Source organism: Coffea eugenioides, chromosome 2 (assembly GCF_003713205.1).
Source record: "Coffea eugenioides isolate CCC68of chromosome 2, Ceug_1.0, whole genome shotgun sequence".
Lineage (NCBI taxonomy): Eukaryota > Viridiplantae > Streptophyta > Magnoliopsida > Gentianales > Rubiaceae > Coffea > Coffea eugenioides.
Window position 1 is genome coordinate 17,020,003 of NC_040036.1, and position 25,937 is coordinate 17,045,939.

Sequence of the window (25,937 nt, forward strand, 5' to 3'; positions counted from 1 at the left end):
AATAAAAAATAAAAAATTATAACATAAAAAAGAAGAATTAATCTTTCCTACATTGTCATTGTATACACTGATGGGTTTATGTACCTGCCATATCATTTCAATTTAAATTTAAACACCAAATTTTGTATTTATGATATACATGTAGACTCACAAGCATATATACTAACGGTACATGAAAAGATTTACCCAAAAAAGAAATCCTATTATTCCAAGACAAAGAATGACCTTTTATGTTATACTTTTTAATTTTTTTGGTTCAATAAATGTCATGTGAATATGATCTATCAATTCTATCTCCGAAATTTATTACTGGGTTATTGGATGGTTTGATTCAAATTGACAATTAGGTTCAGGGATGTAATAGGTTTAATTTTTAAATGTCAGGGACCAAATTGCTTCGTTTTAAAAGTGAGGGACGAAAAGAATATTTTTGTGAAATGCAAGGGATGAAATAGGTCATTTTCCCTTTTAAATAATAGTACAAGTCTGAGAGTCATACGATAAAGCATGTGCCTTTATGCTTGGCAGCCATCACATTTTTTCCTTGATAATCATTTCTGATATGTTCTTCCAGCTACTTTACCTGCTTGCATTTATATACATATATTTTTTTTTTCAGTTAGTACATTTCCCTCTTTGGCAGTTGTACTTCATCGTCGAGACTCCCTTTCCTTAAACTGCACCTCCTCCAGACACCCTGTCATCATCTTCTTCTTCATCTTCTTTTTGTTTAAATTTTTTTAATTGAGGAAGGATGGAATTTAAGAAGTAGGGAGGCGATAGGGAGTTCAGAATCCAAAATCTCTACGTTGTTATTATTTATTTCAATTTGTAGTCTTGCAAAAACGAAAAAGAAAAAGTCTCTTTATCATTCTTAGCCAACAGTTTCACCTACGTGTACACTTAGCATTATTGAAATCAGGAAGCATTTACCAAACAAAAAAAAAAAAAAAGAAGGAAGCAAATATGAGAGACAATTGAATTAATTTGTTCCGTAGATATATAAGGAGATTGATTACTAATAAAATATGTTAACCCTTGCATTAGCTATATTGCTCGAAATTGTTCATCAAGAAGTCGTAAAAATTTTGGCATTTAATTATTTTTTTATTTACATGGAATCCTCAGTGTCACTTTTCAGTGGCAACTCAGTGTCACGTCTATATTTATACCAAGTGTTCTATATATTTATTGAACTTGTCATGTGTTATTTATTTAATTTTCTTTTAGCCTCACGTGATAAGTGGGATTCGCACTGAATTTGGCACGAGCCAGCAGCTGAGAGCATCCCAAATGTTTTTCATTAGCTAGGTTGGACAATTGTGATGAAGGTCACTCATTCAATGGCTAAAACAAAAAGCTAAAGCCACTTCACTAACTATTTCGCGCAAGAAAGACAAAAGTCGTAAATCCAATGGCTGTATTATATAGTACATGTTTTCGATCTCATCAAAGTCTCTTTCCCACCCCTCATTCCATAAAGCTATTTTATTTTGAATTGGCAGTTTTCCATCCACTTGAATTTCAATAAGCAGCAGCCCAGACCGAGAGTGATCATTGATCATGCTTAACGTAATGATGAGAAAACATGATGAGTTTTGTTTTCAATAAATATCAGGATGGAGGATAGACTACAGAGAAGCAGCATGGAAATCATTTTCGCGAATAAGGTGAAGCCCGCCGGGCAACCCCCCTTAAAAAGCTTAAGCATTGCTCTGGTGCGGTGCAACACATTCATGGCAAATGTCGTTGGAGAAGACGTCCGCTCCCTTGTCCTGTCATGCTTTCCTGTGACTGGGACCGCAACATTCCCTGAGAACCTTGTCCCCTTTGACTACCTCCCCTTATGATGCAGTCCACAACCAGCACAACATATTTCTTGCTCCATTCCTGTCATTCATATATGTTTTTATCTGATCGATGTCCTAAAATAAAAATAATTGTTTCAAAATTAATACATATTTTTCAATATTATTATTTGAAAAAGTAATTTTTTAAAATCCCAATATACATCAATCAAGATAATATTTTCAATTCAAAGGATACATATGTAAATTCATCAATGTCACCTCATCTGAACATAATAATTATCATGTCTCCATAAAAAATTGAATTCTCAAAAAACGACTCTAGTACTTTATATTTGTTCATTTTTAGAAGCTCTCGTGCTGCAATTGCTATGCATCCATGATCCGTGCATGCTCCCCCTTATATTGAGATTGAGGCCAAAAAGAGAAAAAAGGAAAAAAAAAAGATTTTGATTGCAGTAGACTAGCTATGTGAAATTATTAATTAGATGATCGATTTTGTGGATGCCATTCATTGCCGGACAAAAAAAAAAAAAAACCTCCCATTGGTGGCTGAAGTTTCTAAACAATAATTCTTTAGGCAGAGCCTGTCAGGCATGTTTGAAGTTTGGAGCAAATCCGATGAATGGTTATCTGCAATTTACGTACCGATGATGGTTTAGATGTCTGGACACGATATTGATTTTGGCATTTGTGCATGTAGAATTCAGTATAAACTAGTACAACTGATCTCTAGACTCTTGAATTTATTTTCAACAGATTAAATACTTTAGCACGTCCTAATACCTGCGTGAATATGTGACCAATTGGTCTAAGAGATCGATTGGTCTGCCTCTATGAATAACTGAGTACCACACACACACTCTCTCTCTCTCGACAAATAGCTGTGACACCCTCGTCTCAAGTTGAAACGGAGTTTCATGCATGCAAGCTAATTAGTAGTAGTTTTCAGGGTAGAGAATTGAAAGATTTTTACGCATCGGAAACCAGAAAAACGAACTAACGCCTTTGTATAAAAATTAGCTTTAGGATTTTGTGTTTACAGCTAACTGCTACGGCCAGCACAGTGAGATCAATTAATGGGGGATCGGTGAGATTTATAAGTAGTGTCTCCAAGAAGAGCTAATTCGGGGATTACGAGACAGAAAAGCTAAACTCGGTCCGGAATGTTGATTCCTGATGCTAGATTTGGTGCAGTTAAAGGCACAATGTCTTCCTTAAACATTCCGATAAAAAGGGGTAGCGCTATGAGAATGTTGAGTGGCAATCGCCAAAATTAAACAGCCAAACGACCGACCAAATAATCCAGCTAGCGTGCCTTCAAAAGGATTGGGAACTACGGATGCTGGCTGGTGGTGATCCATGATGATCTATAATGATTCACCCAAATTAGTGCTAATTAAGTAACTAAAGGTGGGGGTTGGGGCGAAAATGTTACCACCATTGACGGCTGGCTTTGTAGCTTTGTAATAAAATCCGGGCTCTTAACGACAGAAATTAGATTTAGGAAGAGGCTAAATCCACATCCCTGCATACTTACCCAATCCACATCTCATGCACTCGTTGAATGACAATGCCCGAGTTCAACAAAAAAAAAAAATAACAATGCCCTCATTTGTTAAGTTTAACGTTAACACTATATAATGTGATAGGATAACATGATAAGTATATTATAGTAGTAGATAACTCCTCTCCCGCCGCTAAATTTAGCTTTTCATAGGATGCTCTAAGACAAATAAAACTTCAGTGATAGATTTGGTGAGAGGAGTACCGGAGGACAGCAGTAGTTTACTAATGTTGGAAATGATTAAAGCTTTTCGGGGGTCCGTCTGCATCCTGACTATCTCCTTTTTCGTTGATTCGCTGCCCTTTTCTTCTTCTAAATTAAAGACAACTTTGACGTTCAATTCATAATATCCATGTCCCTCAGGGGGAGGTGGAGGGGAGTGGTCTCATCAAATTTTCCATCTCAACTGAGTGTCCACCACGTAGGCAAGCAAACATGCATTAGATTTCTGATTGTATGGTACAAAGTAAAACGAAGCAGCAGGTCAAATCCTCCACCAAGATCCTTTTGCTCTGCCTTTGCTTTGCTGCTGCTACCTCCTCCTAAAGAATCTGTGCCATTATTATATACTACAGTATAGTGCAGTGGAAGTGGTGGAAGTCATATGTAGGTATGTTGTAACGCGAGACATCAGCGTGAATTCTCTTTCCGGTCGCAGGCCATACTGAAAATTAGGCACCCTAAAAGACTGGGGGCGGCCATAATTCATTGTTTACATTGCTGGGGAACAGCATCACTCCAAGCTACTTATTTCTGTCCTCTGGGACATTGAAATCACGTACCACATCTGCTTTAATTGTGTGTGTGTGTGTGTTATTCATGTTCTCGCAAGGGAAAACAATAATAACGTTCTGATTAGAATTGCTTTGCCCTTTCCCTTTCATTGCTACTTCACTCGGAACACATGGCAAATACTCCTAATAATGGTTTTTTTTTTTGTTTACTTTCAGGCTTCGGAGTTCAGGCATCACAACAAGTTCCTGTATTTGCAGACTGCAAAACTGCAGATCATTCCTTCAGTAGCAAGGAGTAGTTCTACAGAATTGGGCCTACATATTTGTGGCCCAACTCCCGAACAAACTGCTCCACAGGCCTATAAAACTCAGAGTATGGTTATCTTCTTGATTACCCTTTAGAGTAAATTTTACTCCCTCCGTCCCACTTTGATAGTCCTGTTTCTTTTTTCACACAGTTTAAGAAAAAGTAGTTAACTTTGTTGGAAAAGTAAATTTAGATTGCTATTTTTCTAAAATACCCTCACATTAAATAGAGTACAACTTGATGGGAACTTGAATTGATGGCAAAAAAAAGAATCAACTCTCATTAAATGGGGTAAGTTTATAGTAACAACAACTTACATTGAATAAGGGCATTTTAGGAAAATTTAAATACAACTACATTCTTCAATTGGAAAGTGGACTACAATTTGGGACAGACGAAAAAGGAAAACAGGACTATCAAAGTGAGACGGAGGGAGTATATACATTAACAGTGTATATAATTGGATCCACAACATACGTTCAAAACTTGAACTTTAAATTTAAATTTTGTATAGTTGTAATTCATTCAACGCTAATAGTGTGGGAAATATTAATCTTTACTTTTATGGTGGTGTTGTTTTATCCACAAAAATTACCCTTTTTTTCACAAGGCAGATACTTTTATTTAAAAAATAATAATTTTTTGCCACAAAATTGCAGAATATGTCTTCTTTTTGTGACATAATGAATGTGTCTTTCATAGGGCTGGTTACTTTCGATATTTTTGCTCTGAATTTAACGCTTTCAGCACCAGCCAGTCTTGTACTATAATCCAATGATTCAATTACTTGGGACAAAATAATGAAATGAGTCAGTGTTAAGATTTTTTTTTTATATAAATGAATGAAGTAATCCAAAATTCTCGTTGAAGTAAATGTTTTCAATTAATTATGCAGCTTACAACATTTTCCGATTCAGATAGCAATCTTTCAGTTGCATAACATGTCTATAGTTTATTTAAGGTCCGGCGCGCTCATCCCTGAAAGTAATACCAGTACACTCGCCTTTCCTTCAAGACTGCACTAAAGGTCACTGACTAACTCCTCCGTTGTTAGGTTTGCAAATTAGCACTTTGGAGGGAGCGCAGGTCAAATTCAGGAAGTAGCAGCCAAAATCCAACTAAAAATGATCTACTATACTATAATCATGAATTGGATGATCAACGAATGAGTAGTCCAAATCCAATAAAATGCCTTGTAGTCATGAATTGACTAATTGACCACTAGGAGAAATAAGTGTTTGTGTGAGTATGGGGTTTTTTTTTCGCAAAAATATACTTACTTTATTTTATTAACACATTTTTCAATCATTATTTTTTTTATCTCCTTTTTTTTATCTCATATACATCACATCAAAAAAATATTACATTATTTTTATTACAAAAAATTATTTCAAATAATTTACAATTCAAACACACTCTCACCACTTAGTGGTAAAAATGGTATGATGCATTGACTGATTGACCATGTATTCCGATTATTGATGAAGACAAGATTGAGTGATACGTTGTACCAATTGTGCAGCTCAGCTGTTTGAAACAAAACTTCTATTCGGTTGGATTAGCTATTTTTTAGGATGTTTTTGAAAAATTTTACTGTAGCAGAGTTTTTATATTTTGGAATATTTTTAGAAAATATTTTAGGATATTTAAGAGTAAAAGAGTTTCTAAAATATATTTTCAGATATTTTTTAAATTTTTAAAAAAATTTAAACTAATTTTTAGATTACTTTTTAGAGTATTTTTTAAAAAATTTAGTGATATTTGAAAAACTAATTTTTGAAAAACACTCCAAAAACAGGGGATTGAAACAGAGATATGTCAAACAAATACATATATATATATTTGCTGTCGTAGTATTTTCATACACAACCTTTATTTCACCATGCCAAGTCTTCTTCTAATTCAGACACTAGTACTCTACTTAATTCACAATTTTCTTCCCCTAAATTTCCCGTCCTTTTGGATAGTAGTGTATTAATTCCTGTGGGCTTTCATCCTGCAATAAGTTTATAAAGTGTATCTTCTTTTTTTGTTTTGTTGTTGTTTTGTTGGGGGGGTGGGTGGGTTGGTTGTTGTTTATGTGTAAGTGATGCTGATAGCAGCTCAGTATCTAGCTGTGAGAATGAAAAAGAGTACTCCACTATCGATACTCCTTTGGAAAAAAAAAAAGGATGCCAAAACCCTCAACCAAGATTCGACGTTCAAGAAAGTGAAACCGGCGTATTGGCTCCATCGAGCTTTTACTCCTCTCGCAACGATGAAGATGGAGACGTGCAGAGCCCAGAATCAACCGCCCAACATATTTCCAAAATAAATACTACTACACCTTACTCCCTACTCCCCACCCACCCAATAAAAAGGAAATGAAGATGAATCCTCATCTGCTCTTTTCAATCTCCGCCACCTTTCTCTCTTTTCTTCTCTTCACCTCCTCTCTCTTCTCCGGTAATCCTTACAATTCACCACCCCTCACTTACGACTTCTCTCTGTTTATTCTTTCCTTTTCTTTTTCTTTTTTTATTTTTTGAAGCCAGCTTTGATTGTTTTGTTTCCTGATTTTCTTAGTCGTGCAGTCAACGAAATTCAAGATAGTAAACAAGTGCCGGCACACCATATGGCCAGGTATACTGACCGGCGCCAACAGGAGACCGCTCAATCCCACCGGCTTCATTCTCAAGAGCGGCAAATCCATCACTCTCTCCGTACCAAGCTCATGGTCGGGTCGGATTTGGGGCCGCACCGACTGCTCCACCGACCCATCCACCGGGAAATTCTCTTGCCTCACGGCCGACTGCGGCTCCGGCAGGGTAGAATGCGCTGGCAGCGGCGCGGTTCCCCCGGCCACCCTCGCCGAATTCACTTTAAACGGGGACCAGGGTTTGGATTTTTATGACGTGAGCTTGGTGGACGGGTACAACCTGCCCATGCTGGTGGTGGCCAAGGGAGGGACAAGAGGGGGATGCAGCTCGACGGGGTGTCTAGTGGACTTGAATGGGGCGTGTCCTCCGGCGCTGAGGGTTGCGGCTGGGAACGGGAGTGAGATCCGGAGCGTGGCGTGTAAGAGCGCGTGTGAGGCGTTCGGTGATCCGGCTTATTGTTGTAGCGAGGGGCATAATACGCCGGACACGTGTCAGCCGTCGGAGTACTCTTTGTTCTTCAAGCACGCCTGCCCCCGTGCTTATAGCTATGCCTACGACGATAAGACCAGCACCTTCACTTGTGCGTCCGCGGACTACCTCATCATCTTCTGCCCGTTGCCTTACACCAGGTAAAATTTATTTAGTGCCATTGCCTTAGAGATAGAGGCCTTACCTTAAAATGCTGATTACGAGATATGACTTTGATTTGGGGGTGGGGTGGTGTTGAATGTTTATGATGCGTGTTGTGACATGTGGAGCTAATTTCTTCTCTAGTTTAATGCTACTTATTGACTTGAGCACTTTGCCATTCAATTCTTGCTGCCAATGGTCTATGTTATCAAACTGTAATATTTGATCAATAAGTTGAACCCAAAAAAAAAAAAGGGAAAACAAACAAAAAGAGGTTAGTCAAAGGTTGGATAATACCAACTAAAGATTCCCGTGTTTGAAATAATTCAGTCCTTTTCAGGTCATTCTTACTCAATATTGTACTATTGTTTTAACTATTCACTTCTTCTTTGATTTGATCAAACTTTGCATTGCTTCATCCTTAAGGACTGTAGGTCTAATTCCCATTTCATCATTGATTTTGTTGGGATTTGATTTCATGTGATCTGGCATTGCTTTGTGCTGAAAGGGAATGTTACACCCTATGATCATAAATATGACAAATGCATAATTCATGCACTCGTGGAGACAGTGGGCCACGAGGTCCGCACCATGCTTCTCTCATGGTTCATCCAAGTTTCTGAACCATATTCATGGCCAGGATGACTATTTCCTTTCCTGATCTTGAAATGCACAAAGCTAAACAATAATGACTTGTTTGTGTTCTACAGTGCAAAACAGCTTCATGCGTTTTATACCATAGATGTTTTTATTAATAAATGACAAGAGATATTTGTTAAGCATGATGTGCTTATGATGGAGGTATAAATTTTGGAAATGGGAACATGAGACTGTTAATTTAGTACTGTGATAGACAAAAATTAACTATCACAAACCTGTTCTTATATGAGGCAGCTCTAGAAAGTAAAAATTAAATAGTAAAGCTCAAATGGTATGAGGTAATACAAGACTTGAAAATGGTAGGATATAGATCTCCTAGCAAGTTTCAACTGAGAGTAGAATTCTACTCATTTATCTATCTTTAAACCCTGGTGTAGAGCTATTTCGACAGACCTTCTTAGTGACTTTGGATATTCCAGCTTGTGGGTTTGTAAATCTAGTATTGAGAACATCTCCGGATTGGCCCAGTAATCATGTTGTATTTTTCTTTTTTACTAGTAATCTTTACTCTATGCTCTGTGCCAAAGCTTTTGAACAGTACGTTCACCCCTAATTAGGTCCAAGAGCACATTATTGGTGAGGGAAGATTCTGGCTATGGCCTTTTATATATGCCTTTAGAATTTGGCTATTCTGTCACTAGTGATAAGAGCTATTAGAATGTGAATAATGTGCATATCAGCTTGGTATGAAGCAAAATGAATATTACATAGGCATCCAACATTGAACTTGGTAGAAATTCTGCAGCATGAAATTGCTGGGAGCTCGAAGAGAGGCTGCACAATTGCCCCTGGTTAACAAAACAACAATGTACATCGGAAGACACCATGCTTAGTGGTGTATCATCTCCAGGTTTGACTTCAATGCAAACTGTGGCTTCTGCAAGCAGTTTTGCTTTTCCTGCAACTGGTATGAATCTTGTTGCTAACACTAGTGGACCCTTTCAGGCTGATTCAAAGATAGCTGCAGGCAGTTGGAGAATACAATTTTCTTCATGAGCCCCTATTGCTGCACTACCTCCCTGATTTATCCAACCTGGGTTCAATTGGAGGATCTGCATTTTGCAGATGACAATGAATGCAAAGTATTGTATATAGTTCCTTGCATCCTTTGCGGTGAATTTTTTTCCTGCTCTTATGATTGAGTTGTGTTATGATTAGATTGCTCAGTTGGTGGGATGCTGTTATCATGTAACAATGAGTCATGTGCAGTTTACAAGTCAACGTATAATGCAATATCAACTTGGTAAAGCAGTTTGTCAAACCTGTTAGTTTTTGAAGAACTGATATTGTAAAGGGTGATGGACACCAGGATAATTGCTGGCTTCTTCTGGGCTCTAAACGAAGTGGATTTTTGTTTTGCCTTCACGCAGCAACACACGAAGGCCATCATCTGACTTTTTAGCAAATGCTCAACTAGGCTTAACTATTTAATGCATTTCATCTGCAAAAGAAATACAATTAGACCATTTGGCAATGTGGGACGGTACCAATATTTTTGTTTCTGGCATTTGCCTGTTCTGTTATCCTTCTTTTTGCTGTTCTCCAGGGATAAAATGTTTTGAATTCTCTGCCAAATGTAAGGCTAGAAATTGCAATCACTTATGGGAATGTTGTACATGCTGACCTTGTCTCATGAGCTCTTCTACTATTCTCCCTATATAACGTGTTTTTGCAACACAGGGCTTTGGTCCTATACTAAAAATTTCAAGTGTGGCTCGCGCTTGCACACCCCTGAGTCGCGTTCAATCCTGTATTTTGGCACCTTTCGTGGACTTGAATTGCTGTCATTTTTCTAGGTTGCTAATGTTTGGATTCTGCAGTTTTAGCTGAGTCGATATATCAAATTTAAGGTTTGATGAGTTAGACGATCGAAGCACGACTTGAGTATGTAGAATAACCTGTCTAAAAACATTTTACGTTTTCTCCTTTAGCTGTAGTTTGCTTAAAATCCGACCAAGATTTCATGATAAATCGATAACAAGCACTGAAACATGATGCCAGCACTATATATTGTCCTGATTCAACCAATGTCTTATAATAGGGCTCACTGATGTTTAGATCTAAATGTTATGAAAACAACATACGTTCGCTGAAAACGTTCGAAGAAATAATGTACGCTGTCTATAAGGAATGCATCGTTTAGGGGTGCGCTACCAAATTGCAAAGCCTACGAGCAACGCATTTTGTAGATTTTATAGGAGCTGATGGCAGTAGTTTAGCAACGAGTTTAAATGGGGCGCAGAATTGGGCGTGTTTGGGTAGAAAACCGTCAAAAAGGGTATTAAATTAAATCGTGGCTGTCCCGAACCGGCATGAACGCTTTTGATGTCAAATTTCTACATTTCCATTTCCGGCTACCATCCTAGGCGGGGAATGTGCAGACACCGTTATCATTTTTCGGCTCCCGTACAGGGATTTATGTCTATTGCAATTTGGGAAGATCACTGCACTGAACTACTAAACTGTTAAGTATTGCAAAACGAAATTAGTAGTGGAAACATGTGGCTTTGCTTTATTGAATTTTTTTTCTCATATTTTTTTTAATCCTCCCAATCCTTTCTACACGCTTTTCATTCTCACTGTCAAATTTAAGATTTGAATCCTGGACTTGACAATAGAGATCCTCAATCCTGGTGATTTTGCTTTATTGAACGCGTTGGCGAAGAGACAAAGAGGAAGGCAACAACACATTCTCATAAAGAAAAGAAATCAAAAGAAGTTTCGGCAATTGAACGGAGGAGGCGCACACGATTGGACTGTAAAGGGATAATTCTTCGAACGAGGCGTAATCATTCGTTCGTTACCCGATATCAATAAAGTAGGATTAAAAAGAAGTCCACTACACTGATGAACAAATTCGTAAAGTAGGAAACTTTGCACGTCAGGTGTGACTATACCAGCATGTGAGTAACTAATTAATTAGCAAAAAAATAAATAAAATTGTTAAATAACAAAATTGAAACTAGTTGTAGCACTTTTAGTTTATTGATCCAGAACTTATTTTCTCTTTTTATCCCAACTGAACCTAAGCAAAGAAACCCTAATACTTGGTTTTTGAGTATATTTTAATAAATTTTTTTTTTTCAAATGTAAGTGGAAGGGTTTAAACGTGAAATCTCTCACTTACCCTCTTTTCTTTGGAACCACCCAACTCATTCTTTTCACCCATTGATCTTTGATTATTTAGTTAGTCACGTGACATCAGGTGAATTATTTTTGTTGTTTAAAGTTAGTTCCTATTTTACTTCTTTTTTCATAAAATTAATTTAACAAACACGTAACTAAACATGACTAGATTCCATCAATAATTGAGAAAATTAATTAATTGTTCTAAATTTGATTCAAATTGGAAACTTGGTGGACCAGATTTGTTTTCGCCAATATATTAGAGACAAACAATACAGGTACCAAAGATTGAGAATTAAAGTTGTTTTTATCAAAACTTTAGGAACTAAAATTACACAAGTACCAAATACTGGGCACCATGGTTGCATTTCTCCCTACGAATAATACCATATCCGACGAAGAAGAGTTTTTTTTTTTTTGTTTGGGGGGAGGAAAAGATGCATTACACTCTCGGATGTCACGAAGCACGAGAGCGGAATCCTCTATCATTCTTCCAAGGCAATTTGCTCATCTGTTTCGTCTCTCTTCTCCCAAATTGGCATTTTTGGGCCCGCTAACTGGAAAAGAACTCTGCCGTTTCGGCATTTTTGGCACTCTGTCCCTAATTGGAAATTTTGGCAATTGTGATTTACTAGAAAAGTTCCTTTAAACAAGGAAAAGAACTCAGTGGTCTCGGGGACACCAGTGACAGTGAGGGAGCCTCATTTCTGATTTCACTGCTTAACTATTGTGGATGAATTATGGAAAATGCAGCTGAGTAATATTTGGAACGTCCGGAAGGGAATTGCGCAGAAGCATATATCCAAATTACTAGAATTTACCATATATATATATATATATATATGTATATATAGACACACACATATATATAGATATACACATACATACATTCATATACATATACATATTTGTCCAAATTAGTTCTCTGCTTTCCCCTTCCTACTCTGATTCTGATTCTGAACCATGCCCAAGCTTAGGAAAGACAGGTAAACGTTCGGTGGTCTCTCCAGTTGTGACATGGGGCCTTCTGATAATTACATTCTCAGAATAGAAATCAACCCTTATATTTACGTTGACAGGAAGACCAAGATCATCTTTTTATGCAACCGAAATGTGCGGAGTTTGATGGAAGTGGTATCCCATCGTGAAATTTGAAGTACCACTTGTGATAATTCATAATTGTTGCTGCTCTTGCAAGTCTTTTACTGAGTCCTTTGGGTGATAAGAGAGGATGAAAGTGTGGTTTCTCATCTTCAACCCGACCTAATAAGGATGCCTTCATAAATCGTCAAAATAGCTGTTTTATGCCTTTGCATTTTGGATTTTGTTGTGTCGGGTGTTTCATACAATGTCTGCGGAGTACCCTTTTTTTTTCTTTCTTTTCGGAGGAATGTCTGTGAGTTTTTTTTTTTTTGGGGATAGAATGTCTGTGAGATAAGTTGAAAAAGAAAAGAACTAAACGTATGTGGTCCTTAATGCCCAGCAGTGTGGGAGTTTAAGAGAGAAGAAAACACGACAAAAGAAAATAAGAAAAAGATAAAGGTTGACAACTTCCTTTTCATGTGGAAGAGAAAGGAGGAAGAAATTATTCTCAAATTTATACTTTTGATGTTTGTTTTGAGACAAATGTGACAATTCATGGAATTTCAAACGCCCACTATTTCTTTTCATTTCTTCTCACATTTGGAAAGAAAGTTTTCATTAATTTATCATCATTCCATTTGTCTTCCTTTCCTTCGGCTTAAAACTCTAGACTAAAAAAATTATCTTCCTTTCCATTCTGGATTGCTATATTATTTGCACAAAACCTACTTATCTAGCTGTAAAAGTTTTCCCTTTTGCTTGAAAATGAAAATTTAAGAAAAAAAAGGTACTATTTTACCTTTACTAACCAGGAGTAAAATATTTAGTAGTCTGTAAACTACATTATTGTTTTAGCAGAATCTTACTAGTAGTAAATACAGTAATAATTTATGGTCCTTTGATCCGGAAGGCATTGGCCAGTGGGCAGGACCCGGATGTCAAATTTTACAGCACTGTGTCGCAGAAACATAAAAAGACGGGACATGGAATCCAAGGCAATCTCCATGTGAGACTTCTTACTAAATTATATCAACTGAGCTAATGCAATTTATATTATGCAATACCCTGATCAGATCAACCCCCATACCATGAGGCCCCATACTTCCCCACGCGGCGAAATCCGATGGCGTGGCATTTCTTGGATTGTCGTGGTCCCACGTCGCATCATCTACGCTGATGTGTGAATTTCTTTTTGCGATAATTGCATAAACCTCTCCTGATAACCCACTTCCTTTAGATTTGAAAAATAGCACTAACCTCTCCTGAATTTAAGATTCTAATAACAACTTCAATCCATGTTAGAGAGAGTGTCATTGAAAAAGTCTTTTGGAAAGTGAGGTAATGATTTTGCTCTATTTGTACCCTTTATCTCTTGTGAGATAGTATTAATAAAAAAATAAAAAACATTAAGTGATGTAAACAATTAGTGAAACTTAGAAAATATATGTGTAAAAGAGAATAAGGGTAACAATAAAATTTGGAAGAAACAAAAAACATATGTTCAGAAATTTCTGAAGCATGTAAAGAGACTTTTGATCAAGCAAGAAATTTCACATTTGATCAGTATAGGAAAGTTTCTTATTGTCATACTTTATAGTATATCGATCTCACACTATTTACTATATTTCATACACGGTTTATATTCTCTCATGATTGACACAGTAATTTCATCATACTATAACTAACACCACAAGTTTCTGTATTACGTTGAGATAATAAAGGATTGCTTATCTGTCATCTTTTAATTGTTACAGATTTTTAACAGAAAAATCTTCAAAATTTGCATTGATTTCTGCTTTTTTTCTCCTTTTGTTTCATGAATGCATAAGATAAAATAAACTCAACCAAAACCACCAAAACTTATTCTTTTATGAAGTCTTATCTGGACGTTTCTTTCTCCTACATTTTCTTGCTAATGCTTCTCTTCTATGTATAAAATATATGATTTGCATTATCTTCTCAAGTGTTATCAATCACAAAATGGCACTACATTGGAGCATCAAAATGGCATCATTTTGTAAGTGCACTTACAGTGTCTAATAAAACAAAAAATAACTGTTAATCTTATTTTATTAGTTATCTTAAACTTGTTTATTGCCTTAATTTTTTTCTCCCAAATTTGTTTATCAACAACCTTAAACTCTTAAAGTATAGAAGTAAATTTATCCTATCTTATGTCAACTACATGCCCCAAATTCATGTTAGAGGAGGTTAGTATTATTTTCCAAATCTCAAGGGAGCTGAGTGCAACTGTCAAAAGATTTATGCAATTATCCCTTTCTTTTTCTATTCAACTTTTCAATAAATCAAACATAAAGTCCTTGAAACCAAGAGCCCCTTGAATTGTTAGTCACTACAAATAAATCTTTGCAGAGTGAGAGATTAATAATTCAAATTTTACCTTTTATCACTTTGTTACTGATGTGATTTTTTCAAATTCATACGGGTGCGTAGTTCAATGATACTTCAGCCCCCATCAATTTCTTTGACCTAGTTGGACCACCCTTAGAATAGATTATAATAAGGATAGAAATAATGTAAGAGTAGAAGTAGGGGTAACGGTGCTGAATAACCAATAATAATAATAAGGTCGTTGAAATTTCACCCCAAAAAAAATTTCTGTAACATAAGTAAAATTTTAAATTGGGTTATTAAGAGTAATATTGGGGCATAAAGTAATTGCTGGTATATGTAACATTAGCAATATTTTCTTCTTTGTGTCCATAAAAAACATACTTCAAATTTATTTATTTTTATTAATGATAAATGTTTGATACCACATTTTATGTTTCAATGACGAGGGATTCGTTTCCAGTTCCACGAAGCGGCTTTTGCTATGCTTTAATATAGCTGTGTACAGTACACGCACTTGTCTTTATGCCACATTTATCCGTTTGATTCACGTATTTGCCTCAAATGCGCAATTTTCTTTTCCAAGTTTGCACCTTAGAGCTATTGAATTGGGAAAAAAAGAGAGACTTAAAAGGTGTTGCGTATCCAGTAAAATAAAAGGGTTAGCTTAGAAATTACCTAAACTCCTAATACTTACTAGGATTCTGCAGTTTTGAGATAAATGACAGTAACGATCAACTCAGTGCATGATAAGTAATGTTGCTTTTGTCTCATAATAGAGTATGTTTCAGCCCAAAACCTTTTGACATTAATTTTTTTTTTTGTACAATCAAAATTCACCATGATTTAGTAGTTCACAACCTTTTGAGAGTCATTCTTGAATAGGATATTATTTAAAATAATTAGTGTAATATTTTTTATGATGTGATATATATTAGATAATAAAAAATATGTTTATAACGTAAGTAAATAATTTCTATCCAAATAAATTGGTCCCTATACTTTGTAACGTGCATCCCTTTGTAAACAGAAAAGAAACGCTCTAGTATTTGCCGTTTCACTAGTATGATCTCGAAAAAATCACTAGTGAGGACCAGCGCATGCAATATGCAAAATTGTCTTTTGGACGCAGACTTTTTCAAGTTTTTCTCTTCACGCCGATTCCTCAGGACTTGAGAATGTTGACTACTTTCGCTGCTTCTTTAAGATGCCATAGATTAGTAAATTGGTCCATGCTAGAAAAAAAAAATCATAAAGAAAATTCTGTAGAATAAAATAGTAACTGCTTTTCTCGTCACTACATGCCAAGAAGCTCCAAATTTCGCAATCGCCACATGACTCTGCTAGTTAACCGGTTTCCTTTTTTTTTTTATATATATATATATATAAATAATATTTATGTTTCGGAGATAGAGACAGGGTATAAAACTATAAATGGAGATGGGCGACCATCTTCCTTCGCAGATTTCTTTTTTTTTTTTTAAAAAAAAAAACTCTTGGCTGTTTAGAGTACTTACTAATCAAAGATTAGGGAGCAATAATACAAACTAATAATTGTACCAACTTTTGTTTTTCACTTTAATCATAATCTTTGCGCTGGTCACAGCATTTCCTTTATTATACTTTGTTCCACCTTATTCCTCTGGGAAACCATAAAAAAATGGCGGAATTTTTATTTTGAATAATATGAGTCAGTCTTCATAAAAAGAGAGGGAGAGAGGAAGAAGAAGAATAACTGTGCTTGAATAGTTGATTATTTGGAATAATTTTTTTTAAAAAATACTATTGTAACACATTTTAAATATGATGCATATAAAATAAAAATATATTAATGATGCAAACAAATAAATTTTATATCTAAATAAATCCTCTATCATTTTTTGGGAAAGGGTTTTGGGTGGGGGGGGGGTTGTAAAACCGGAGCAGGCGTATGCCTTGATTCATTAGTAATCGAAGTAGGCAGCGATGCAGCGATGCTTATGATTGGGTGATCAGGTGCATGCTGAGTAATGAGTCCACAATACACTCATTTTGGATTGCTTACGGATAATGCATACACTCTTTTTTTTTTTTTTTTTGTGAAGCATAAAAGAAAGCCTCCATTCATGTCAAATCTTCAAGAGCAGCATCACTAACAACGATCTTGGAAGTTCACAAACCATACTCTACCTCTCTCGAGAGACAACGACATTTTTGACATGACGTGGGCAGGAGCATTGTTGGTCCTCCTCACATAACTAACTTTGACAAAATCAAACGCAGCCATCATATGCCATGAATTAGGTTACTTATCAATGACAAATATCCTCTCAACAAGAAATGTGTGATTTCAAAGTCTCTTGCAAACTCCAAAGCACGGAGAAAATGCCAAGCATTCCACATGTTCAGCATTATGAGCTCCAGTGATCCGTGTAGCCATTACAGCCTCACCACCACACCAACTCCACCTGCAATATATATATATATATATATATATATATATATACACTTAGATGACTAGGAGTCTTTATATTCTGGTGGCTTAGCTTAAGGGATAGAGCTGACACCATAAATAAAATCTTGTTTGATTTTTTTTTTCCTTTTGTTATTGGCTTTTCATGGTTGAAATTGCGATTTGCTGTCCTAGCAGTAGTCCTGATAACGTTCGTTATGTGGATCAATTAACGTGAAGATCACTTGTGGAGAAAAATGGCCCGATACGGTCAAATTGAGTCTATCAGACCAGACGAGTGCAAGATAAGCCTTTTACACTCATTGATGAAATTTTTAAAAACTTTTATATTAGCATGCATATTAAGGGATTGCTTAACCTCTACACCTGAAGGAAGTTTTGAGATTCTTCTGATGGCCAACTACTGGAGAGTAGTTGGTTCCCAGTGGACTGTACATTGTGTGTGTGTGTGTATACACAAATCTATGAGACAGCTTGGGAAATCGAAGAAGTGGGGATGGTAGGTCAAACGAATTTTTTGCACCAGTGTCTTGTTTCGAAGAGTCTCATATGGGCACGGTACACTAGGTCCGAAAAGTCCAAAGGGGGTCAAAATTCGTAATTCATAGACTGCTCCGCTACTTGGGTAAATCCGGTCTACTAGCCCATCCGTAGACCGAGTGACCTACAATGTGCCACGCCATCAATACAAATGAAGTACTCAGAAATCAGAAATTTGCTCCTTCGAAGCTTTGCTGTTTAAAACGACGCCGACTCAGGATCTCTTCCCGAGCTTCTTCAATCGCAGTGCCTTGCTTTTCTTCCCTTTTGTCTCTCGACGGTAACACCCCAACTGAGTGGTGTAGTAAAATATATAGAGATGCCTTTTGAATCACGTTTATGCATGCCAAAGTAATCAATTGAAAGGTGGAACTCATTCTCAAACAAACAAATTTATATCAACAAAATCACATGAGAAAGGAGCCAGCCAAACTTGGGGCAGAGAAAATCTTGGGAGAAGAAGAAAGGAAGAAAATTCATGAGTCCTATCTTTCGTTTGATTTGCAGATCTACTAAAGAGACACTACTGTAAGTCTTGGTGTCTTATATACTCAAACTCAAAGATTGGGCAGAGGAGATGATGAAACAAATAAAGAGGTAGATTTTGTCTCAAAAAGACTGAAGGGGAAGGGAATCTCGTGGAGAGGAAGGAGAAGTTTTCAAACCGGGAGAATTGCAGGAGGTGCCGGCGGTAACACATAAGAGAAGAGAGCGGTGAAGTTAGGTGGGATGGAGGAAATGATAATGGTAGCGGTAACTGGGAGGATTGAGGTCAGGACATGCAGAGAAAAAGCTTGAAGGATCCTGTCATTGGTAGATTTTTCAGGGGCGAAAGAAGTTGAAAATAAAAAGAGGACGCGGCACATTATGGGTCACTCGGTCTACAGGTGGGAAGGTAGACCGGATTTACCCAAGTTTTTGCTCTAATTCACGCCTTTGTGCCGAGAACTCAGCGTTGGATAAGTGAATTTTTTTGGGTGTTTATCTGAAATTTTATTGTAATTTATTATAGAAATTGTAAAATTTTTTTTTGAAATATATAAAATTTTAGATATTTTGAATTTTTGAGATTATTGTAGTTAAAATTATTTAAAAATTTATTGGAGACAAACTTAAAAAAAAAAAATTTGCCTAGCAAATAAGGGTTGTGTTTGGATTGCAATTTTTTGAAGTTTTTGTAGAAATATTTATAGTAATTTGATATATTTGAGGTAAAAAAGTGATTAAAAAATGTATTTTATCAAAACGTAAAGATTTTTTAATCCTTTTCCAAACAAGGCTAAGGCTACAAGCTACAGAACAAACGCCAACTCAAACCACGTCACCACGGCCTCTGCCATCATCATCATCATCATCATCATGCCATATTTTAACAATAATGCGCTCAATTAATTACCATATCTACGCTTTTGAATCTATCCCATTCAATTACTATCCGACTTGTGAATGCAACGATAATAATACAGTAAGCATATGGGAGAGCCAGATTCTGTTGGCACTCTTTTACCCTTGACACTCTATGGGAGCGTGCATTTTATCCTTTGGCAGCTGCTGATGGCCATAACCTTCTCCCTTGGCACCAGTGCCTCTCCCCATTTTTTTTTTTTGGGACTAATAGACGTAAAAGAAAAAGAGAAAAACTTGTAGTAGTACAATGGCATAGAAATAGCATCCATAATTCTAAAGTTCACTCTTTCTCCCACAGTCCCGTTTCCAGTACTACTCCTCTGCTACAACAGCAGCATTCAAGCTGAAGCAGGGCTTTGCTCTTGTTTCTGTTAACAAAACAGAGCCCTGCATCAGTCAAGAGGACACTCCAAAGTGCCAACTCGCCTCGTCCTTTTCTCTTTCTCCCTCCCCACCCCTCTCATTGCCAGTATCTGTACCTGCTTCGCCTTTTTCACCGTCTATCTAACACCAAAACGAACGCATAACCCCCACCCCATTTCACATTACCCCAAAACTAAAAACTTTTCTTCTTCCACCTTTCTTCACCAACTCATTCCCCATTGATTCCTCCCAAACAGAAAAGACCAACAGCAAACGAAAAGATACAACCAAAAAAGAAACAATAACCACATACTACTATACTATTCGAGCAACCCACCCACATGGATCTCCCCTCATTCCCTGCTTCCACCTCCCCCATTCTCGTCTTCTCCCTAGCTTTCCTCACCCTTTTCACAGGTAAGCAAAACATTTCTTTACTCCCAAAATATCAGCACGTTTTCACCAACTACATTAAATGTATAGGCCAGAGATTTCGTTTTGGCTAATCTTTTCTTTTAATTATTGCTTTGGAATAATCACTAGGTGGTAAGCTAAAGATTTTGGATTTGGGCTTTCTTTGCTTCGCATTCTCTTAGTTACGTTTCTTTTTTCAGGCGTTCGCGGGACTACATTCACATTTGTGAACAAATGTGAGTACACAGTCTGGCCAGGGGTTTTAGCAAATGCCGGCAGCCCAAGTCTCGACAGCACGGGGTTCGAGCTCCCAAGTGACGCTTCGCGCTCCTTCATCGCTCCGACCGGCTGGTCCGGCCGATTCTGGGGAAGAACGGGCTGCAACTTCGATGGATCCGGGTCGGGTTCATGCGCCACCGGCGACTGCGGGTCTGGCCAGGTGGAATGCAACGGCGCAGGAGCTGCCCCACCGGCGACGCTGGCTGAGTTCTCCTTGGGGACTGGCGGCCAGGACTTCTATGACGTCAGCCTCGTGGACGGCTACAATGTGGCCATGATAGTTGAAGGGACGGGCGGGTCGGGAATGTGCGCTTCGACGGGTTGCGTGACGGATCTGAACAGGATCTGCCCGGCTGAGTTGCGGGTGGGGGATGGAAATGCTTGTAAAAGCGCCTGTGAGGCCTTTGGGAGTCCAGAGTACTGCTGCAGCGGCGAGTACAACTCACCGTCGTCGTGTAAGCCGTCGGTTTACTCGCAAGTGTTCAAGTCGGCTTGCCCGAGATCCTACAGCTACGCTTATGATGACCCAACTAGTACTTTCACCTGCAGCGGTGCTGATTATACGGTCACGTTTTGCCCCTCTATGCCCAGGTAAGTTTACACATTTCCTTTCTCATTGTTAGTTTTGTTTTGGGGCTGGTATTTAATTGAGACTTGTTATATTTTTCTGTAGTGTAAAAAAAAGGATGGAATTATAAAGGTAGCATTAAGAGTATTTTCTAATTTCTCCTTTTCTTTTCTTTCATGGGAATTCTGGTGCAAGATAAAATGATGTCCCATTCTCCCTGTTCTTCCTAATATGAGGGTAAAATGAAAGTATCCTTACCTTTTAGCCTACAAGTTTTACTCCCCGTAACTCCATAAACATCTATGCAAATTTAGCTTAGCAGAGTGATATTTTTTGTGATGTAGTGTGCATTTACTCTTTCTTTCATCCTATATCATCGTTGATGAATGGCTCTCAGTGCAATTTAGCAAGTTGATGGGGTAATAAATGTTTCGCCAAATGATCTGAACTGGGTGGTTACTTGTACTGCAGAAGTTAGTAAATGTGATTGGTGTAGTCCATGGTTAATGCATCATACTGATTATCTATCCCCTGTGAACTGTGCAGTCAGAAATCCTCGAAAGATCCTACACCAACGACAACGACATCGACGACAAATGGTGGTGATGGGTCAATGTCAGAATCAGGTAATATGGGGTCACAAACCGGGTCAGGTTCAATGGTTATTGACTCTGGCTCGGAGTCGGATACAGGTTCTCAGGCTATGCTGGCAGATGGTTCGTATTTGGCTGGTCTGGCCATGGGGGGCTCAACCAGGACACTTGCTGCATCTGTTTTGCACTCCGGGCTATTATTCGCCGTCGCTGCACTCAGCCTCTGCTTTCTGCAGTTGTAGGAAGAAATTATTATTGTGTCTTGCTTTTCTGGGTTTTGGTCTCCCATTCATACATAATTTTGATTCACTGAAAACGGACCAGCAGCAGGGCTTGGTTGGCCGGAAATGAGATGGGGTTTTGCACATTGTTAGTCCTTTTTCTAGGAGTAGTCTCTATGTATTTCCCTTTAAATGTGCATACGTAATGTTCTTTTCCTTTCTAATTTTATTAACTTTGTTCCATTTCTAAAAGTTTTGTTGGTATCAAGTTTGCAAGAGCTGAAGTATGCTCGTTTGTAGGGTTGCTGTTTAGTGGGCTGCTTTGAAGAGATTTTTTGCGAAAATGTTTTTACTTTGAGGAACGGGAATAGTTTGGCAATAATACTTGGGGAACTAATGCGCAGAAAGTATGGTTTTGGGGAACTAATGCAAAGAGGGAGTGATAAAGGCACGCTTTGCGGGAATTGCAAGCATGGCTATGACAAGTGTTTTTGTCTGCTATGGTAAATGCATCCATTACCAACAGAACCGTGTCCTCTGCGGCTCAGCAATGGTAAATGGGGATGTTCACCATATATATGGTAAGCAGCTGCGCGCATTTGGGATGATGTATGAAACGGGTTGTTGCATTTCAAAGGTCGTCATCATCCCTTTGGCCCAATACGGTTTCATTAGTCATCTGGTCTTTGAATTAGAATGGAATAAAGTCAAAAAGTGGGATTATCTTGTCCCGTGGGCCGTGCCTCATCCTCTTTCCTCTCCGGCTTTAGAAAAAAGGTGAGGGAAGGAGCATGTAGTGGACTTTATTTGATAATTTTCTAACTAATCCCAAACTGAATTCTAAGTGGCTCATAAAGTTATTGCTGGCCGAATAAATTGATGAGAGATTAAATTAGATCTGGGAGGGAAAAAGAGGCTGCCTGCCTGCTGCCTTTTCCTGCAGATATGCCATGTATTCAGAAGAATCCACTCCCTTGTCTAACCTTTAAAAAGTACTGCAATAATCTTTGGCAATATCAGATTATGTTTGCATGAAAAGATGTGGTATTGTGCTCTATAAGCTGCATCGCGGCTCCTATATCATATTCCGTTCATACCAGGAAAACGTTCTAATCAATTCCTGCCCGAGGTTGACGGCTGGGGTGCTGCGAGTTGGAATTTTTAATTTTAGCAGGTAAAGTCCATTTTTCTAATGGAGAAAAAAGCATACCTAGCTACATCAGGCCTCATAGCCGGATTTTTTTTGTAATTTAGTTACAGGAAGTTATGAAGTCCATTCTAGTAATTGGTTGATGTTACTAAGATTTACAGCTGAATGTTTAGATGTCTCGTTTCATCACCTTGACAAAGGGAGAATGTTGAGGTGACTGTTCTGTTGCCGTAGCAAACAGTTACCTTGTATTCACCAAAGAATCCGTAGAAACTAAATGAACCATGATCATCTGTTTGACCCTCGACCGCCCCAGTTTGCCATTCTTTGAGGAGATTGTCAACAACATCCCCGGCTGGGAGGTTGCGAAAATTGTTGTCCGTTAAGCACATTTGATAACACCCATTAGGATGTAATGCTGTCCAGAGCATAATGCCATTTACAGAAGGATGTGAGAAGCCCTCTCTCAGAACCGCTTCAAGATACCTAGCCTGATGAACAAAGAACCGAAAAAGGAGTTCAGGATCAGATTATTAGCTACAGAGATTCTAAAATTGTGTAAGTAACTAATAATGATTCAACCGAAAAGGTATCAGACCTGAGTTTGTTCATCGAGTGTATTGCTGATGTCTACCTCTGTAAGCCAAATTGGAAGGTTTAGTGTTGCCAATTTATCCAGTATTGCCCTCATTAGTGGAGGGTTTGGAATGGTGAAGTGACTTTCTAGGCCAATTCCGTCCATTGAAACTCCGGCTCTCTCGAGTTCTCTCAACCTCGATATGTAGGCATCCACGGTGGAGTTCATGTCAAAACAAGTCTCCACCACATTATAGTCATTCATAAACAAGGTGGCTAAAGGGTCTGCTTGATGGGATGTTTCAAAAAATTGCAGACTGGCATCCGGACCGAGTTTTTGCTCGTAGAAGTCGAAATGAAGCATTTCATTGCTCACATCCCAGTGTATGAACTCACTCTTGTATTGAGACATTAAACTTTGTATGCGTGAGTTGACAGCCACCTTCAGCTCTGGTCCGGTGAGATTGAGAACCCACGAAGGTGAATACTTGGGGTTCTCCCAGAATATGTTATGACCTCTGACCATGATTTGGTTGGCACGAGCAAATTCCAACATCTGATCTGGCACTGTGTAGTTGACAATTCCTTGCTGAGGTTCTGTTGCGTACCACTTGAGTTCGTTTTCGAATACTGCAGCATTGAACCGCTCCACAAACCAGTTCTGAAACAATTTGTTTTCTTTGGTTGGCTCCTTGTTTCTCCATGAACAAAGACTTTCTTTCAAACTCGAGTAACACTAGTCTAACAGACCAAACCTGGTATGGCAAATTTCCAAGGATAGTGCTGGCAATTGCAGATCCGAAAGGAAACTCTCTTGAAATTTGCTCCACCTCAACTAGTGCTCCTTCCAACCTCCGTCCATGGACATCTGCTACGTGTATCATGGCGGCACGTTTTCTTTTCTGGAGCATTTTTGGTAATTGAAATCAGAATGTTGCTACAGATGCTACGGGAGTGGAAAGAGGCGCGCAATTATTGATATATATTAAAAAAAAAAGAAGAAGAAGATGCAGAACGATTTAAGTACAGTATTGATACTATATTCTTGGTTTATCCTCCATTGCTCCTGAGTGAAAGGCTGCAGAGAAGCGCTCGCTATGCTTATATTGACATCTCCCCCATCTGCATCCTGCCACGCGGGAGAAAAGAATTTGACAAAAAGATCCGGGGCTTAATTTCATGTACGATTAATAAATTGACATATGGTGGCAATGATTTTAATCGAAGTATTGTGGGGATGATTTTAGTGGGAGTAACCTACCTGAAGAAACAGAAAAGTAGAATTCGAAGTTGAGTCGAGTACAAAGCCACCTTTGAGAAATGACCAGCAGTCTTGCCTTGCGATTACAGTCCCCGCGCATTGATACGTCGTTTTGTCTGTTGTCACGCTTGCCTGTATGGAGGATGAATCTACATCTTCTACCTTTAGCCAACCTGTTTTTTTAGCGTATACCAATTATGTATGCTCTGGACTTGTTCAACATTAAGTTCTTACAAGTACAAAAACATCCAAACTAAGGGTACAAACGCATTGACACAGTTACGATTGAAGTCCCAATCAGCCTTGCACCACCATTAATTCTGTTCCGCGAAACTATTGTTACTTCATTGAATAATGTCCCGTTACTCCAGGAAAAAAATTCTTGTTCAGGGATTTTTTTTTTTTTTTGGGTTCATAAATTTGATGTACTTGGCAACCAAGGCGCGAAGTATCACCGAAACGTAGCATAACCTCGGCGCTGGTTGTTTCTCGTCGTTTTTACACCAGTTGGTAGTTTGTGTTGAAATTTACTAGTTCATGGAAAACGTGTAGGTAGCGGAATAAATATTGCACTCAACTGGAGAAGGAATAGAAGGTGTTGCCGGGGAGATTGTAGAAGACGAATGCTGCAGGGGAATTATCTCGACTTCCAGACAAGCTGAGCTTGTGATGCCTTCTACCATGAACTCGATCCTTTATAATCCCACCATTGTATAGGGGATCTTCTGGTGCTGATTTGCACTTGTGAAGAAAAGGGGGCCGGGGGGGAAGCAGAAGAAGTTTTTGAGTGCAAATGGCGCAGTAGTGAATTGATGTTTGAGAATGATCACTACAAAAACAATAACAATTCTTTAAAAGTAAACATTGCAATATAACATTTTGATTCACTTACTGCAGTGTAGGCAGAATAGTCATAGACAGGTCCATCTGCAGCCAAGCGAGAAGTTTAGGGGAAAAAGAAAAAAAAAAGAGAACACAAAATAACGTTGAAAAACATACGCCAAAAAAGAAGAAAAAGAAAAGCGAGAGAGAGAGCTGGCACCATAAGCAACAGAAAATGAAGAGCCAATAAGCAGGGTTACCACCAAGAAAGAGGCTAACAAGCGATCGTCCATACTGTCCACTACAAGCTGAAAATGCATAGAAATCTCTCCACCCAATTAATTCGATTCTGAACTGGCCTATACTATGGTTTCTGCAAGGAGCT

The 25,937-nt window shown here is 38.0% G+C and overlaps 3 protein-coding genes across 3 annotated transcripts; 2 read left to right on the forward strand and 1 right to left on the reverse strand.

Annotated features, from left to right (window-relative positions):
- The first annotated feature begins 6,569 nt into the window (after positions 1–6,569).
- LOC113764190 (thaumatin-like protein 1b) lies at positions 6,570–9,978 on the forward strand. Its single transcript, XM_027308277.1, has 4 exons — positions 6,570–6,861; positions 6,982–7,684; positions 9,091–9,195; positions 9,291–9,978. The coding sequence occupies exons 1-3, from the start codon at positions 6,780–6,782 to the stop codon at positions 9,176–9,178; spliced, it is 873 nt and encodes a 290-aa protein (XP_027164078.1). The 5' UTR covers positions 6,570–6,779; the 3' UTR covers positions 9,179–9,195; positions 9,291–9,978.
- Positions 9,979–19,494: 9,516 nt separating this feature from the next.
- LOC113763178 (thaumatin-like protein 1) lies at positions 19,495–22,042 on the forward strand. The gene is made up of 3 exons (XM_027306919.1): positions 19,495–20,085; positions 20,283–20,952; positions 21,476–22,042. Exons 1-3 carry the CDS (start codon positions 20,010–20,012, stop codon positions 21,762–21,764), a joined length of 1,035 nt encoding a protein of 344 aa, XP_027162720.1. The 5' UTR covers positions 19,495–20,009; the 3' UTR covers positions 21,765–22,042.
- A 966-nt stretch (positions 22,043–23,008) lies between these two features.
- On the reverse strand, positions 23,009–24,380 carry LOC113758184 (endo-1,4-beta-xylanase 1-like). Its single transcript, XM_027301147.1, has 3 exons — positions 24,225–24,380; positions 23,492–24,130; positions 23,009–23,384 (listed from the first exon to the last, which is right to left on the reverse strand). The coding sequence occupies exons 1-3, from the start codon at positions 24,378–24,380 to the stop codon at positions 23,049–23,051; spliced, it is 1,131 nt and encodes a 376-aa protein (XP_027156948.1). The 3' UTR covers positions 23,009–23,048.
- Between the last annotated feature and the right edge of the window lie 1,557 nt (positions 24,381–25,937).

What these genes read in the sequence shown, in the direction of transcription:
- LOC113764190 (XM_027308277.1), top strand. Translation starts at nt 6,780, where the DNA reads ATGAAGATGAATCCTCATCTGCTCTTTTCAATCTCCGCCACCTTTCTC. An exon ending in CACCTCCTCTCTCTTCTCCG is followed by an intron (nt 6,862 to 6,981) that starts GTAATCCTTACA and finishes TGATTTTCTTAG; the next exon opens with TCGTGCAGTCAACGAAATTC. An exon ending in TGCCCGTTGCCTTACACCAG is followed by an intron (nt 7,685 to 9,090) that starts GTAAAATTTATT and finishes GAAATTCTGCAG; the next exon opens with CATGAAATTGCTGGGAGCTC.
- LOC113763178 (XM_027306919.1), top strand. Translation starts at nt 20,010, where the DNA reads ATGGATCTCCCCTCATTCCCTGCTTCCACCTCCCCCATTCTCGTCTTC. An exon ending in TTTCCTCACCCTTTTCACAG is followed by an intron (nt 20,086 to 20,282) that starts GTAAGCAAAACA and finishes TTCTTTTTTCAG; the next exon opens with GCGTTCGCGGGACTACATTC. An exon ending in TTTTGCCCCTCTATGCCCAG is followed by an intron (nt 20,953 to 21,475) that starts GTAAGTTTACAC and finishes TGAACTGTGCAG; the next exon opens with TCAGAAATCCTCGAAAGATC.
- LOC113758184 (XM_027301147.1), bottom strand. Translation starts at nt 24,380, where the DNA reads ATGCTCCAGAAAAGAAAACGTGCCGCCATGATACACGTAGCAGATGTC. An exon ending in TTGGAAATTTGCCATACCAG is followed by an intron (nt 24,131 to 24,224) that starts GTTTGGTCTGTT and finishes AAATTGTTTCAG; the next exon opens with AACTGGTTTGTGGAGCGGTT. An exon ending in CACTCGATGAACAAACTCAG is followed by an intron (nt 23,385 to 23,491) that starts GTCTGATACCTT and finishes TTTGTTCATCAG; the next exon opens with GCTAGGTATCTTGAAGCGGT.